Source organism: Lolium rigidum, chromosome 6, assembly GCF_022539505.1.
Source record: "Lolium rigidum isolate FL_2022 chromosome 6, APGP_CSIRO_Lrig_0.1, whole genome shotgun sequence".
NCBI classification, from domain to species: domain Eukaryota; kingdom Viridiplantae; phylum Streptophyta; class Magnoliopsida; order Poales; family Poaceae; genus Lolium; species Lolium rigidum.
This window is the reverse complement of record NC_061513.1, coordinates 91,972,845-91,990,402: the sequence shown is the minus strand read 5'-3', so window position 1 is coordinate 91,990,402 and position 17,558 is coordinate 91,972,845. Positions and strand designations below refer to the sequence as shown.

Here is a 17,558-nt window from a genome sequence, read left to right as displayed (position 1 = left end):
GTGAAAATTCAAGATCTGATCTTCATTGATTGGGTCCGGCAATTGCCTTGTTTAAGATTATTTTGTGGGCGCTCACTTCGTGGGTGAAAACTTATGATCTATAATCAGAATGATTATGGTGGTTGTGCACTGTTTTCGTTTTGGAGACGTTGCTTTTGGTGAAGATGAATTTTTAATGTTGGCTTGGATTCTTGGTGGACATTGATATAAGGACTAAATTACTCTAGAGGGGCTTTTTTTAATTTGTTTTTTTTGTTACGGGCATCCATAATGTCATTAGGTACTATATTATTGCAGAATCTGGATGTAGTTGGTATTGACGATATTATTATATGTTTTTCCGAAAAATCTGGATAGTCATTTGTTAAGGTGTGCTTTTGTTCGAATTTATTTTGTATACTACAGTAGTTTGAATTTAGCAAGAATTTTATCAGAACATAGAACCCTGTGTGCACCGACGGAACCTTGCTGCTTCCTTTCTCAACGAACCAAACCTTTGCCTCGCCTTGACAGTTGATACAACTTTCAGGCTCGCAGCCACTCGCCAGTCCCCAGCAATGGCGGGGAAGCAGTTCCCCTCGCTGGCGCACGCGCGCCCCGCCTCCTCCCGCTGCCTGCTCGCCGTCGGCGCGCTCCTCCTCCTCTCCGCCGTCTACTTCGTCCTCCTCGCCCCCTCCCCGCCGCGCCCCGTCCCCGGCCCACTCTCCAACCCTAGCGCCGCCACCACCTCCTTCGTCGCCTCCCTCGACCGCTTCCTCGACTCCCCGCCCCGACCCGCCGCTTCCCCCGCGGCCCCCGCGGACCTCGACGCCGCGATCCGGACGCAGGAGGAGGCCCGGCTGTACGGGGACCCCGGGAGCGCGTGGCCGGCGGCACCGGCGCCGCTCAGGGTCTACGTCTACGAGATGCCGCGCAAGTTCACCTACGATCTGCTCAGGCTCTTCAGGGACTCGTACCGCCAGACGGACAACCTCACCTCCAACGGGAGCCCCGTGCACAGGCTCATCGAGCAGGTACGCGAGCGAGCCAGCAGTCTTGGTTCGGTGCCTCGAGATCTCTGTCCTTCTAGATTTGATAGCAGTTGCTGTAGTTCGTACAGTACACGCAGTTTTAGCTGTCCAGAGGTTGAAGTCTCAGTACATTGATCTGCATTGCTTGCTGGTTAAGAGTGGGGACATTGCTAGTATAATCATTCCTGATGCATAACGTGTCTCTTCTCTGCTGCTATCGGAAGGCTTTTAAATGTTGCTGAAATGAACTGTATGCTTGGATCTATAGGGGTTGAAGTTTCACTACATTGATATCGATTGCTTGCTGGTTGAGAGTAGGAGCACTGCTATATTCATTTCTGATGCCGAATCGTATCTCGTGCCATTTAATTCCATGCCACAAGATCTCCGTGCTTCTAGAGATGATCATACAGAGCTTTATTTGGTTAGGGGTTGCAGTTTAACTACATTTATATCAATTGCTTGCTGGCTGATAGTAGGAGCATTGCTATGTTCATTCTGATGCTGCATATGCCCGTATGTTCTCTGCTGCTATTGGAAGGTTTTCAAATGTTGCTCAAATGAACTGTATGTTTGGATCTCGGTGAATCGTTATCTGCTTATCCGCTCTAGGAATTGTTCTAGGCTGGCCGTCTGTCGTATTTTTTTTATCTGATCAGACGCTACTAAGTTATTCTTGTCAGCCGCACATGCTTCTAGACTGGACCTATATAGAGTACTGTAGTTTTCATTTAACAGGAAACGGTAAAGCTGGAAAAGCATGAGCTAATATTGGCTGGGATGGGGAAAGTTTGCGCCTAAATAACTGTACTCTAGTTTCTGAGGCCTAGTCACGATTATAAGATGAATTCGCATGTGCGCTGCTTGTTCAAATCTATCATCTCTTGCGTGTCACAGATCAGTACAACACTTCTGCAGCATGGTTTTGTTACACATCTGCACATTTAGTAATAATGCAGCATTATGAATTTGGAGCTTCCCAATTTTTTTGTACCATCTTAATGGATTTCCATTTCCTTATGCAGCATTCTATTGACTACTGGCTGTGGGCTGATCTCATTGCTCCTGAATCACAACGACTTTTGAAGAATGTTATCAGGGTTGAGCGGCAAGAAGAAGCAGACATTTTCTATGTCCCATTCTTCACAACAATCAGCTACTTCTTGCTGGAGAAACAAGAATGCAAGGCACTTTATAGGGTGTGGGAGCATTTCTCAAGGTTTAATGTTTAGCTAGTGTTTGTCGTAGGACATGCATATGGCCAAGCTAATGTTATTTAGGAAAATCTCTTCATGAAAATGAAAGCTTTAATCCTTCCTACTAGAAGCATGTCATTCAGTAGGAAAGACATTAAATTTATTTCCCCAGTCGAACCAGAAATCGTAATACAGAGCATAGCCTGAACTCAATTTTTCATTGCTATCTACTACGTATAACGGCTCTGTTTTGGTTCAGCTGGCTGTAGGAAATCATCTGAAGTATCTCTGTTTAGAGTGCAAATTACTCACCTCTATTTCTTTCCAAGAGGATCTTACTAGTGTTACTTTTCTGGTGTTAGGAAGCATTGAAGTGGGTGACTGATCAACCTGCTTGGAAACGCTCGGAAGGCAGAGACCATATTATTCCAGTTCATCACCCATGGTCTTTTAAGTCAGTCAGGAGATTCGTGAAGAAAGCAATATGGCTTCTGCCTGATATGGATTCTACCGGGAACTGGTATGGTGTTCATTGTCCACCAGTTGGTCCTAGAGCTGCTTGTGTACATCAGTTGAACAACACACCTCACATTCTCACCTTATATCAGGTACAAACCTGGGCAAGTATATCTGGAAAAGGATGTTATCCTTCCATATGTCCCAAATGTTGATCTTTGTGATTATAAGTGTGTGTCAGAAACTCAATCTAAAAGAAGCACGCTGCTGTTCTTTCGAGGAAGACTGAAGAGAAATGCTGTAAGTTGTTTGGTACTATTTCCAGCTTTTGTTAACATCAGGTTTATCTATGTGTGTGATAGTTCCACTTGTTGTCGTTTGCTTTTTAACCTTTTTTTACCTTGCTTAGGGTGGTAAGATTCGGAGTAGTCTTGTGACAGAATTAAAAAATGTAGAAGACATAGTCATAGAAGAAGGGACTGCTGGAGTTGAGGGAAAAGTGGCAGCTCAGAATGGCATGCGCAAGTCTCTCTTTTGCTTGAATCCAGCTGGGGATACCCCATCTTCTGCTCGCTTGTTTGATGCAATTGTTAGTGGATGTATTCCAGTTATAGTAAGTGATGAGCTAGAACTTCCTTTTGAAGGAATACTTGACTACAGAAAGGTAAAGTTGACTCTTTGTTCTTGCACAGCATGCCTTTACCATTATTCAATTATCTTGAAGTATTTAATGTTTGTAAAGGTCGCTATATCTTATTGGAGCTCCAAAACTTAGCCTGTTACCCAGGAAAACAGACAATGCATCTTGCTAGTTCAATCCCTCAAATAACCAACAAATATATTCTTATCATTAAGTCGCTAACAACAGTAGAACTATTGCTGGCTTGCTGCACTTTTTATTGGCAGTGGACATGTCTGGATTCTATTCTGCAAGGGCATTGATAGTTGGGCAGTGGTGCCTATATTTTGACAGATACCAACCTTGTTATCTGCACGAATAATGTTTCTGAAGCTTGTGTAAACATTGATATTGGTCGCTAAACAAAAGATAAGCTGCACGGGCAATTTTGATCAATTGTAAACTGCTGTGAAGATTATGTCTTTGTGTGGGCATGCATAGAAAAGATTGCGCATGCAGTCTTGTAGCTGTAGATATTAAACTCCATCCAGATAAATATAATCATTTCATTATGGCATGATACTTATGTCTCTGTGTCTCACCATTGGTCATCTGCATTTCTTTGCTGCATTTGGAAAACACAACTTTTCTGTAGTGTGAAACATGACGCGCTCAATGATGGTGTTATTATTTTTCTCTCCAGATAGCATTGTTTGTTTCATCAAATGATGCTGTGCAACCTGGCTGGCTGGTGAAGTACCTAAGAGGAATCGATACCAAAATAGTTAAGGAAATGCAATCTAATCTTGTCAAGGTTAGCTGTTTACCTCAATCAAACTTATCTCGCATTAGGTTTTCTCGGAAGATACAATCTTTTTGACTATTTTTTACTCATGATGCATTTACAGTACTCAAGGCATTTTATCTATTCAAGTCCAGCTCAGCCCCTTGGACCAGAAGACCTTACATGGAGAATGGTAATTCCGCATCATTCTTCTAGCCCTATTACATTTGCATAATATTTTTTCTTTGTCGTTAGATTGGTTCAACTATTGTGATTCTTAGTCCTTACGCAAAAAGAGTTATCTTATCTGCATTTTCGTTCATATATTTTATTAATATTAACTTTACTATCCTCTGTCAGGAATACATAGTACTCCGTATATCTTTTTTGAGATTGGAATACGTAGATTTCACTATAACAGTTTATCTGTTTCGTGCCTGAAATGCAGATTGCTGGTAAGCTGGTAAACATCAAGTTGCATATTCAGCGTTCACACCGTGTGGTCAGAGAATCTAGGAGCTTATGCACTTGCGAGTGTCGAGTTGGGAACATCACGAGGCTGCTCTAAAGTCTGAACCGTTTCTCCTTGTACCCAATTTCCCAAACAGTCATTCTTTAGTCATTGTTAGCGTACATGTGCCACGTTCTTTTGTGAGATCGACGGTAGTTTTGACCCGCCCCCTCGTCCCTGTCCCTTGTGTGTAGTTGGTGTAACTGATGCTACAGTGACATATCCCATTGTAGCTAACCAATGATGAGACAAACTGGAGTAAGTGTATTCTAACGGATTTCTAGTAATTGTATACATGCTATGCGCATGTCTCATCTATGAGCAAAGATTTTTTCTTGGTGTGAGGGGTTCTCCGTGATATCTCGTGATGTGATGCAAAATCATTGGAGCAATGTGATCCGTTTTGATTTAGACAGTTTGATGGCTACCATAATCTGGATCCACCACAACTCTTGCTTTTCATATTATTATTAGTTGTAGTAGATGCAATGAAAAAAAACTACCCCTATCCCAAAATATAGGGCAACCTTAAATTTTCCTGGTCAACAACCACAACTTTGACTACGATTTATGCTTATTTGTATAAATATATGTGAAATAAAAGAGATTTGAAAGACATATAATTTAGGAGAAATACAGAGTGGCTCCCGGGTGCCACACACCCCTATACTTGGAAAAATAAAAAAATATATTAAAAAAAGTTTAAAAAAATTTAATTTTTTTTGGAAATCAAAGATGATCAGGTATTGTACCTGAAACAAAATATTTTCCTAGAAAATTACTTTTATTGTATCCTGGGTAAAAAAAACAAACTCGAAATGCCCCATGACCAGGTACTATTCACTTTTTTTTTGTCATAATTTTGTCTTTTTTGCCCTGGTGTCCATGGGAATCATTTTGTGTCCAACCATTTTTTTACGAGTACAAACTTGATCATCTTCTATTTCCAGGAAGATTCAATTTTTTTTTAACTTATTTAAATTATTATAATTTTTTTGGTCTATGGGGGTGCGTTGCACCCAAGAGCCAAAAGTCCGCGTTATATAATTTAGTATATATCATCGGCCATGCATCAAAGACCATGAAGTGTGCCTTTTATTTTGGAACTGAGGGAGTTATGTAGAACATAGGGAAGCAATTTCTTAGGAAATTTGCAAATCCATTTTGTAGATTCCAACCAATCCTCCGGTCCTATTTAATTGACTCAGATTTAGTATAAAGTTATGCTAAATCCGAGTCAATTAAAGAGACAGGAGGGAGTAGATAACAGTCATGGCAGAAACTTCTGAACAATATGCCAACCTATTAATCTGGATATAGTCGGTAGTTTCACTTTACGCGCTTGAATTCACAGTTGCGCGCAAAGAGCTTAGTTCAACTTAACCTAGTACCAAAATTGACCTCACAAGGCCTACGGTCAGAACTCAGAACATGCCTGTGTCACAACGGGCATTGCAGTTTGCGGAGTTTGACAATAATCTACTACATACTTCCACTACGGCCAAGTCATGAGGCGAGCCACTTGAGACGCTCCTACCTCCTTCAGACTTGAGCACACTTCCCTTCTTCCAGGTACCACCAGAACGGCCAAAAAATTATCTGCAAAAGACCAGAACCAACAACCAAGAGATCATCCAGAGGCAGGTTCACGAAAAAATAGAGATGGCTTGTTTACAACATCAGAAACTACATCCACTCTGGTAGTAACACAAGTAAAGCAACAATTGGAAGCTAATAGCGGAGGATAACAGAAAATCATAAGCAGGATATGATATGCATTGACAGATAGTCCAAATGTAAATAAATCGCTGATCCAAGATAATTTATATCATGTACTAAACCATAAAATGTCTGAGTTCTTAGAAGAGAATTCCTGAAGTTACTAGACAGGACAGGAATAACATTGTTCTCACATGCATTCCTAAATGTACACAATTTCTATTACAGCTGCAACGAAGCTAAACTGCAAATATCCCAACTAGTATCTATCAGCACAAATTGGTTGCTTATGCAATACTGATAAGACTGACTGTAAATATGCATGACAAGCAGGGATGTCCAACAACAAAGGAATTACATGTGTGCATGATGATCAATTCAGAGAATACCATTCAGTTCTTACCTAGAAAATAGATTGGCATGTTGAGAAACAGAATTCACATCTTCCATAATCAGCAAAAGTAGCCCCGGCAATTTGAGGATCCACAGAGGCAGCTCTTGGCTCTAGGAGAACCTATACCACTAGAATCAGCTCCAATCTCACCGTAGTCATAGGTCAGCTCTGTCATGGGAGGGATATGCTTGAGCGCAAAGAACATGATGTGTGGGTGACCATCATCTCCATGGTCAAATTGAACTGGCTGCCAGAAGGCGTTAGGGGCACAGCTATGGTTCATGAAACGTGAGATGTTCCCCATCTTCTTTGCACTTATCTTAATTGGCAGTGGCTCGAAAGTATCAGGTGAAACGTTTGTGCTTTGCTCCCCTATCAGTTCAGGCCCATAATTCCATTTCAATGTCTTCCGACCAGGGCACACAGTCTGAAAAAGGTAATCATCTTCGCTGTCATCCAGACTGAATTTCTCATCATCAATAACCTCACCAACATACTCGCAAATGAATGAGCCAGCCCGTATAGGATCCCATGAACGAAGACCCCAGCCTCGATTCTCTGTCCTGAAGACCTCAAAGTGAATCTTAGCCCCCTTCTGGGTCACCCTGTTACGGCAGTTAACTGAACACAGGCAAGATTCACCACATTCATATATCATAGGTTTGCGGCATACAAGCAACCCAGTTGAACTATATGGTAAGTTACCTCCATTACACTGCGCACAGCCACAAGTGGAATCAGTAGGCAGACAAGCACTAACGCATCTACAACCCTGTAATGGTTTCAGAGAACTTAGTGGCTTCAGGTATTTGACCTCAGAAATATAGGTGAAAAGGCCCGGTCCTTTCTCACTGTTAACATCATTGACAAGACACACCGGGAGATACTCAGCACCAGATGATAGATCAGGGTGTAGAACATTGTCTCTAGTGTCTGGATTCGCTACCCATTTTCGCGACATCTTCCAGATTGCAAATCCCTCAGGCTGTCCCGGTTCCCGCACCAGCTTGTACTTGAAGCAATTGATCCCAGCTCTTGTTCTCTCCTTCCAGGACTCATGAATCTTATAGAGGCCATCATACATATAAACCTTCCCAGCCAAGCAACCTGGATCTTTATATCCCCGTACAACCCGGATCACGTTCTTTCTCGACAGGCTCCTCTCAAGGGCAAGGTTACCTCTCTCAAGCTTCTGGTCATGCATATCCTCATTGTTCCTGTTATTACCTCCTGAACCGCTGTAGACTAGCGTGTCTGTGGCATCATCATCATTCTCATAAACACCTGCAGCGACAATACATATTGCCACAGAATCATCATCCCTATCACCAAACGTGGCAGTCATATAATCAATCCCAGCCATGCTAGGAGCATGCAACCCAATAATGCTTAGCTCCATCCTGAAGTAGAAAATATCCCCTATCTCAACTCCAGGGACAACTCCGATCCTCCTCCCGGCGTTAGCCCTTAGATTTTTGGCATTCATGATGGCAGAAGCCTTAAGGTCTGCACGTTTGCCAGTCTCTTGCGCCTCATCCAACTGAAGATGCCTACGCCGCAGTGCCTCGAAGGTCATGAGAACCTCCTCCACAACCTCCCTGGGATCGCTGGACGAATGGGGCTCCAAGGTAAACTCATGGTCAGTACCAGCCATCCTGTTAGAGGACTTGTGTCGCTTGTTCTTCACTCCACTATTGCTGTCACTGCCCAAACCACCACTCGTCCTATATCCACTTAGGCGGGATGGCCTCTTGATTGCTCGCCCAGATGCTGATGTCTGGTTGACAGCGTAATCATCATCATCGTCGTCGTCATCCAGTTGTATGACATTTGGCGTCTTAGGCTTGTAAGCTGCAAGAGGGGTGGCGAAAATTGGCGCGTCAGCACTGCCGCTTGCATTTGAAGTTCCATCTGCAGCAGTGTGGCCTCCGTTATCAGCAGACCGGCAACCGAAAGCAGAAGCTGGCGGTGTCGACTTGTAGGCTGAGATAGGGATGGCGTCAATTGGCATGTCAGCACTGGCGCCTGCATTTGAAGCCCCATTGGCAGCAGTCCTGCCTCCATCACCAGCAGACTGACCACCAAAACCTGCAGCATGGCCTCCATTCCCAGCAAACTGACCACCAAACCCTGTAGCCTGGCCTCCATTACCAGCAGGCTGACCACCAAACCCTGCAGCCTGACCTCCACTACCAGCAGGCTGGCCACCATAACCTGTAGTCTGACCATTGCACGAAGCAGGCCGCCGTCCAGCAGCATCCTGCGCACCGAAAGCAGAGAACGACCTGAGCCCAGGAAACTGCCCAGCTGTAGTGACAAACACCAAGGGCGGGGTGCCAGGGCTGGACGGCTGGTTGAAGGTGTTGAGCCCCAGCGGAGCCGGGAACATCGGAGACAGGGTCCGCAGGGGCTTGATGTCCAGCACATCCTGGTCAGGCGTCGGCACGAAACTCGATGGCCGGCTCATCGCGGCCCGTCGCAGCTGGACCCCTGCATCATCAAACATGTACTAGCAGAGTCAGTGTCCGTGACTTGCCCTAGCCGTGCGGGGGAAATGTAAAGTTTCGGTTTTTCCGCGGACTCGGGAGCCGCCATAGCTCGAAATGGAAGAATCAGAGGAAAACCCGAAAGACAGTAGTAGATGACATCGATTCTGCAGCCATAAAGATGGTAATCGCGGAGTAAAGCAGGAATCAATCGAACTACCCGAGGAGGGATTGTTGGAGGAAACCCTAGAACGCCCTCTCCCCAGCCCGGGAAACCCCAATCCGGCCGCCGCCAACCAGGTTCGTCAAAAAATGGGGTTTTTGCGGGTTGGGGGCGGAGAGATCCCCACGAACCAGCGGGAGACACCCAAAGAAAACCAAGAACTGCGAGGAGCTTCGCTCTCCGTGTGGAGAAGGGCTCACCTTGGCGAGAATCCGGGGCTTTGGCGTGCAGATTCTACGAGGCGGGGGAATCCATGGGCGGCGGGAGGCGGGCAGAGCTGTTCTAAACTTGATAGGAGGGGGAATTTGGGTGTGAACTGGTCTTTGGACTGTGGACTGTGGGTGTGGGTGGGGACTTTATTTGGGCTTGTGGGAAATGCCGAGGCACGGTGGGTCTCCAGTGGTTCGTTCTCGTCCGTTGATCGAAGAATGGACGCACCAGATGCGGTGTCGTAGAACATGGAACGTCTGAACGGGCTTCTCGCGTGCGTGTAGTAGGAGACAGGTCCGTGTGTGTGTCTGGGGGAATTTTTGCGAGTACTCTGTGCGGTACATTTTTCTCTCGTGCATACATTTCTCTCTTTCAACAAAGCTTTCTTATTTATTTTTTTGAACATCAAACAAAGGCCTCGAGAGGCCTAGAAGCTGCATTAATAAAAGGCGTGTACAAAATTACCAGAAGGCCCTCTAACGTCTATTGCGCTAGCAAACGTAGAATTTGAAGATAAGACCTTAACTTTTACAAAAAGGGCCCTAGCAGAAAGAAAACAAAGCAATCAAGTGTCAGAGATCCTCCTCCGCCGGTCGCCGGTGACCTCGAGGGCATAGAAAACGCCGAGGTCCGAGAAGAAGGTGCCTAAGATAATCGCATTGCCGACGAAGAGCCGAAACCGCCGGCCACAACAACGCCTCCGGGGACGCACTACTTGAAGGAGAAGCAGTGTCGAGCTCCAACGATTGACTCCAAAGAGGACCTCCGCGATGGAGGCAGCATTCGGACCGCACTTTTGGGCAAAGATTAATCTAGGACACCGCGTGCTCCACGCAAGGAGAAGAATAAGCAGCCTCGGATCTTCCCCGATCCCCTCCCAATTTGCAGACCACCACACCATACCACTCCACCACCTCGCCACCACGTCCGGGTAGGAAGAGTGGTAGATTAACAGGCCTCCAAATGAGGAGAAAGATCAAACTAGCCCGCCTGTTGAAGAAGGCCTCACCATCTGCTGGTCGTGTGAAGCCTCCACCTTAAAGGCTTGACGAGCAGCTTCACCGGTGACCACTCTGCACCACGGGAGAGCGCAATAGCAGCTAGCCTAAAAAAAACAGGAACAAGAAGATGGCCTTATTTCCGGAGATGCTCTGCTCCATCCATCCCATTTGCCACCATCGTAAGAGCATCTCCACTCGTCTCCCCGACGAGGCCCCCGAGCGACGTTTTTTCCATCCGGACGGCGTAATTCGGCCCAGTCGCGCCCCCGGTTCCTCGTTTTCGTCCGGATTTGGCCCTTCATCCATCCGGCGAGCCCTCGCCATCCCTGGTCCCCCGGGGTGCGCTCGGGGACTCCGGATGAAAGAATTTGGCGCGAAACGTCGTGTGGACCCGCGTAGTCGGCGACAGGAAAACCAAATCCTGTCGATTTTCCCTCCAATTTGCTTGCATATCCCCATTCTCTCCCGCCGAATTTGTCCATTCTCCTCCTCGTCTTCCAGTTCCCGGCCTCGTCTTCTCGTCCACCACCGCTCTCCTCCTCGTCTTCTCATCCACCACAATGCCGCCGAAGGCGACGACGAGGAAGCCGCGGGCGAAGAAGGAGCAGCCGCCGGGCATGACGAACGCAGAGTGGGCGGCGGACGAGAAACGGCGCGAGGTTGAAACAAGCGGCAGGGCGGAGAGGGTGAAAAAAGCCGCCGCCAAGAGGGCGGCGGCGGCCCAGGATGAACAAGCGAGGAAGATCAGCATGGCCATGAGCATGGGCCATGTTCCCGGTGGCGGCGGCGGCGCCATGTTCCCCGGCCAATGGCCGACGCAAGGTACAAGCAGTTCCCCATCGTCCTTCTCCCCTTCGATGTACTCGCCGTCGCCGCCTGCCATGTTCCAAGAGGGTGCTGATACGCTGATACGCGTATAGCACGCGTCCGTTGGGAACCCCAAGAGGAAGGTGTGATGCATACAGCGGCAAGTTTTCCCTTAGTAAGAAACCAAGGTTTATCGAACCAGTAGGAGCCAAGAAGCACGTTGAAGGTTGATGGCGGCGAGATGTAGTGCGGCGCAACACCAGGGATTCCGGCGCCAACGTGGAACCTGCACAACACAACCAAAGTACTTTGCCCCAACAAAACAAGGTGAGGTTGTCAATCTCACCGACTTGCTGTAACAAAGGATTAGATGTATAGTGTGGATGATGATTGTTTGCGAGAGAACAAGTAGAACAAGTATTACGATGAGATTGTATTCGATTAAAAGAATGGACCGGGGTCCACAGTTCACTAGTGGTGTCTCTCCCATAAGATAAATAGCATGTTGGGTGAACAAATTACAGTTGGACAATTGACAAATAGAGAGGGCATGACCATGCACATACATGATATGATGAGTATTGTGAGATTTAATTGGGCATTACGACAAAGTACATAGACCGCTATCCAAGCATGCATCTATGCCTAAAAAGTCCACCTTCAGAGTTATCATCCGAACCCCTTCCAAGTATTAAGTTGCAAACAACGGACAATTGCATTAAGTATGGTGCGTAATGTAATCAATAACTACATCCTCCGACATATCATCAATGTTTTATCCCTAGTGGCAACAAGACATCCATAACCTTAGAACTTTCCGTCACTCGTCCCGCATTTAATGGAGGCATGAACCCACTATCGAGTATAAATACTCCCTCTTGGAGTTAAGAGTAAAAACTTGGCCGCAGCCTCTACTAATAACGGAGAGCATGCAAGATCATAAACAACACATAGGTAATAGATTGATAATCAACATAACATAGTATTCTCTATCCATCGGATCCCAACAAACACAACATATAGCATTACAGATAGATGATCTTGATCATGTTAGGCAGCTCACAAGATCCGACAATGAAGCACATAAGGAGAAGACAACCATCTAGCTACAGCTATGGACCCATAGTCCAGGGGTGAACTACTCACTCATCACTCCGGAGGCGACCATGGCGGTGTAGAGTCCTCCGGGAGATGAATCCCCTCTCCGGCAGGGTGCCGGAGGCGATCTCCTGAATCCCCCGAGATGGGATTGGCGGCGGCGGCGTCTCTGGAAGGTTTTCCGTATCGTGGCTCTCGGTACTGGGGGTTTCGCGACGAAGGTTATATGTAGGTGGAAGGGCAGGTCAGGGGGCCACACGAGGGGCCCAGACGACAGGCCGGCGCGGCCAGGGCTTGGGCCGCGCCGCCCTGGTGTCTGGCCACCTCGTGGCCCCACTTCGTCTCCTCTTCGGTCTTCTGGAAGCTTCGTGTGAAAATAGGCCCCTGGGCGTTGATTTCGTCCAATTCCGAGAATATTTCCTTACTAGGATTTCTGAAACCAAAAACAGCAGAAAACAGCAGAATCGGCTCTTCGGCATCTCGTTAATAGGTTAGTGCCGGAAAATGCATAAATATGACATAAAGTATGCATAAAACTTGTAGATGTCATCAATAATGTGGCATGGAACATAAGAAATTATCGATACGTCGGAGACGTACGCATCCCCAAGCTTAGTTTCGCTCGTCCCGAGCAGGTAAACGATAACAAAGATAATTTCGGAGTGACATGCCATCATAACCTTGATCATACTATTGTAAGCATATGTAGTGAATGCAGCGATCCAAACAATGTAAATGACATGAGTAAACAAATGAATCATATAGCAAAGACTTTTCATGAATAGTACTTCAAGACAAGCATCAATAAGTCTTGCATAAGAGTTAACTCATAAAGCAATAATTCAAAGTAAAGGTATTGAAGCAACACAAAGGAAGATTAAGTTTCAGCGGTTGCTTTCAACTTGTAACATGTATATCTCATGGATAGTTGTCAATGTAAAGTAGTATAACAAGTGCAATATGCAAGTATGTAGGAATCAATGCACAGTTCACACAAGTGTTTGCTTCTTGAGATGGAGAGAGATAGGTGAACTGACTCAACAATAAAAGTAAAAGAAAGGTCCTTCAAAGAGAAAAGCATCGATTGCTATATTTGTGCTAGAGCTTTGATTTTGAAAGCAAGAAACAATTTTGTCAACGGTAGTAATAAAGCATATGTGTCATGTAAATTATATCTTACAAGTTGCAAGCCTCATGCATAGTATACTAATAGTGCCCGCACCTTGTCCTAATTAGCTCGGATTACCTGGATTATCATCGCAATGCACATGTTTTAACCAAGTGTCACAAAGGGGTACCTCTATGCCGCATGTACAAAGGTCTAAGGAGAAAGCTCGCATCGGATTTCTCGCTATTGATTATTCTCAACTTAGACATCCATACCGGGACAACATAGACAACGAGATAATGGACTCCTCTTATATGCATAAGCATGTAGCAACAATTAATTTTCTCATATGAGATTGAGGATATTTGTCCAAAACTCGAAACTTCCACCATGGATCATGGCTTTAGTTAGCGGCCCAATGTTCTTCTCTAACATTATGCAATGCTCTAACCATTCTAGTGGTAAATCTCCCTTACTTCAGACAAGACGAACATGCATAGCAACTCACATGATATTCAACAAAGAATAGTTGATGGCGTCCCCAGAAACATGGTTATCGCTCAACAAGCAACTTAATAAGAGATAAAGTGCATAAGTACATATTCAATACCACAATAGTTTTTAGGCTATTTGTCCCATGAGCTATATATTGCAAAGGTAGAGGATAGAAATTTTAAAGGTAGCACTCAAGCAATTTACTTTGGAATGGCGGAGAAATACCATGTAGTAGGTAGGTATGGTGGACACAAATGGCATAGTGGTTGGCTCAAGGATTTGGATGCATGAGAAGTATTCCCTCTCGATACAAGGTTTAGGCTAGCAAGGTTATTTGAAACAAACACAAGGATGAACCGGTGCAGTAAAACTCACATAAAAGACATATTGTAAACATTATAAGACTCTACACCGTCTTCCTTGTTGTTCAAACTCAATACTAGAAATTATCTTGACCTTAGAGAGACCAATTATGCAAACCAAATTTTAGCATGCTCTATGTATTTCTTCATTAATGGGTGCAAAGTATATGATGCAAGAGCTTAAACATGAGCACAACAATTGCCAAGTATCACATTATCCAAGACATTTTAGCAATTACTACATGTATCATTTTCCAATTCCAACCATATAACAATTTAACGAAGAAGAAACTTCGCCATGAATACTATGAGTAAAGCCTAAGGACATACTTGTCCATATGCAACAAGTGGAGCGTGTCTCTCTCCCACACAATGAATGCTAGGATCCATTTTATTCAAACAAAACAAAAACAAAAACAAACCGACGCTCCAAGCAAAGCACATAAGATGTGATGGAATAAAAATATAGTTTCACTAGAGGAACCCGATAATGTTGTCGATGAAGAAGGGGATGCCTTGGGCATCCCCAAGCTTAGACGCTTGAGTCTTCTTGAAATATGCAGGGGTGAACCACCGGGGCATCCCCAAGCTTAGAGCTTTCACTCTCCTTGATCATGTTGTATCATCCTCCTCTCTTGATCCTTGAAAACTTCCTCCACACCAAACTCAAAACAACTCATTAGAGGGTTAGTGCACAATTAAAATTTACAGGTTCAGAGGTGACATAATCATTCTTAACACTTCTGGACATTGCACAAAGCTACTGAAAGTCAATGGAATCGAAAAATCCATCAAGCATAGCAAAACAGGCAATGCGAAATAAAAGGCAGAATCTGTCAAAACAGAACAGTTCGTAAAGATGAATTTTATTGAGGCACCGGACTTGCTCAAATGAAAATGCTCAAATTAAATGAAAGTTGCGTACATATCTGAGGATCACTCAAGTAAATTGGCATAATTTTCTGAGTTACCTACAGAGAATTAGGCCCAGATTCGTGACAGCAAAGAAATCTGTTTTTGCGCAGTAATCCAAATCTAGTATGAACCTTATTATCAACGACTTTACTTGGCACAATGATACGTCTCCGACGTATCGATAATTTCTTATGTTCCATGCCACATTATTGATGATATCTACATGTTTTATGCATACTTTATGTCATATTTATGTGTTTTTCGGAACTAATCTATTGACGAGATGCCGAAGGGCCGATTCTGCTGTTTTCTCGCTTTTTGGTTTCAGAAATCCTAGTAAGGAAATATTCTCGGAATCGGACGAAATCAACGCCCAGCATCTTAGAATCCCCGGAAACATCCAGAACACCCGAGAGTCGCTGATACGTCTCCGACGTATCGATAATTTCTTATGTTCCATGCCACATTATTGATGTTATCTACATGTTTTATGCACACTTTATGTCATATTCGTGCATTTTCTGGAACTAACCTATTAACAAGATGCCGAAGTGCCAGTTGCTGTTTTCTGCTGTTTTTGGTTTCGGAAATCCTAGTAACGAAATATTCTCGGAATTGGACGAAATCAACGCCCAGGGTCCTATTTTGCCACGAAGCTTCCAGAAGTCCGAAGGAGAGACGAAGAGGGGCCACGAGGGGGCCACACCCTAGGGCGGCGCGGCCCCCCCTTGGCCGCGCGGCCCCCCCTTGGCCGCGCGGCCCTGTGGTGTGGGGCCCTCGTGCCGCCTCTTGACCTGCCCTTCCGCCTACAAATAGCCTCCGTGACGAAACCCCCGAGCACCGAGAGCCACGATACGGAAAACCTTCCGAGACGCCGCCGCCGCCGATCCCATCTCGGGGGATCCAGGAGATCGCCTCCGGCACCCTGCGGGAGAGGGGATTCATCTCCCGGAGGACTCTACGCCGCCATGGTCGCCTCCGGTGTGATGTGTGAGTAGTCTACCCCTGGACTATGGGTCCATAGCAGTAGCTAGATGGTTGTCTTCTCCCCATTGTGCTATCATTGTCGGATCTTGTGAGCTGCCTAACATGATCAAGATCATCTATACGTAATTCTATATGTTGCGTTTGTTGGGATCCGATGAATAGAGAATACTTGTTATGTTGATTATCAAAGTTATATCTATGTGTTGTTTATGATCTTGCATGCTCTCCGTTACTAGTAGATGCTCCGGCCAAGTAGATGCTTGTAACTCCAAGAGGGAGTATTTATGCTCGATAGTGGGTTCATGCCTACATTGACACCCGGGACGAGTGATGAAAGTTCTAAGGTTGTGTTGTGCTCGTTGCCACTAGGGATAAAACATTGATGCTATGTCTAAGGATGTAGTTATTGATTACATTACGCACCATACTTAATGCAATTGTCTCGTTGCTTTGCAACTTAATACTGGAGGGGTTCGGATGATAACTCCGAAGGTGGACTTTTTAGGCATAGATGCGGTTGGATGGCGGTCTATGTACTTTGTCGTAATGCCCAATTAAATCTCACTATACTCATCATGATATGTATATGCATGGTCATGCTCTCTTTATTTGTCAATTGCCCAACTCGTAATTTGTTCACCCAACATGCTCGTTTATCTTATGGGAGAGACACCTCTAGTGAACTGTGGACCCCGGTCCAATTCTCTTTACTCGAAATACAATCTACTGCAATACTTGTTCTACTCGTTTTCTCGCAAACAATCATCTTCCACACAATACGGTTAATCCTTTGTTACAGCAAGCCGGTGAGATTGACAACCTCACTGTTTCGTTGGGGCAAAGTACTTTGGTTGTGTTGTGCAGGTTCCACGTTGGCGCCGGAATCCCCGGTGTTGCGCCGCACTACATCCCGCCGCCATCAACCTTCAACGTGCTTCTTGGCTCCTCCCGGTTCGATAAACCTTGGTTTCTTTCCGAGGGAAAACTTGCTGCTCGTGCGCATCATACCTTCCTCTTGGGGTTCCCAACGAACGTGTGAGTTACACGCCATCAAGCTCTTTTCTCGGCGCCGTTGCCGGGAGATCAAGACACGCTGCAAGGGGAGTCTCCACTTCTCAATCTCTTTACTTTGTTTTTGTCTTGCTTAGTTTTATTTACTACTTTGTTTGCTGCACTA

General features: G+C 45.3%; 2 protein-coding genes across 2 annotated transcripts; one reads left to right on the top strand and one right to left on the bottom strand.

Moving 5' to 3' along the window:
- The first annotated feature begins 557 nt into the window (after nucleotides 1-557).
- LOC124661467 (probable arabinosyltransferase ARAD1) lies at nucleotides 558-4,920 on the top strand. The gene is made up of 8 exons (XM_047199324.1): nucleotides 558-1,013; nucleotides 2,036-2,209; nucleotides 2,569-2,726; nucleotides 2,815-2,962; nucleotides 3,072-3,326; nucleotides 3,985-4,095; nucleotides 4,190-4,258; nucleotides 4,514-4,920. Exons 1-8 carry the CDS (start codon nucleotides 558-560, stop codon nucleotides 4,631-4,633), a joined length of 1,491 nt encoding a protein of 496 aa, XP_047055280.1. The 3' UTR covers nucleotides 4,634-4,920.
- Nucleotides 4,921-5,859: 939 nt separating this feature from the next.
- Nucleotides 5,860-9,708, bottom strand: LOC124664089 (histone-lysine N-methyltransferase, H3 lysine-9 specific SUVH1-like). Its single transcript, XM_047201690.1, has 3 exons — nucleotides 9,599-9,708; nucleotides 6,699-9,179; nucleotides 5,860-6,175 (listed from the first exon to the last, which is right to left on the bottom strand). The coding sequence occupies exon 2, from the start codon at nucleotides 9,154-9,156 to the stop codon at nucleotides 6,748-6,750; it is 2,409 nt and encodes an 802-aa protein (XP_047057646.1). The 5' UTR covers nucleotides 9,157-9,179; nucleotides 9,599-9,708; the 3' UTR covers nucleotides 5,860-6,175; nucleotides 6,699-6,747.
- Between the last annotated feature and the right edge of the window lie 7,850 nt (nucleotides 9,709-17,558).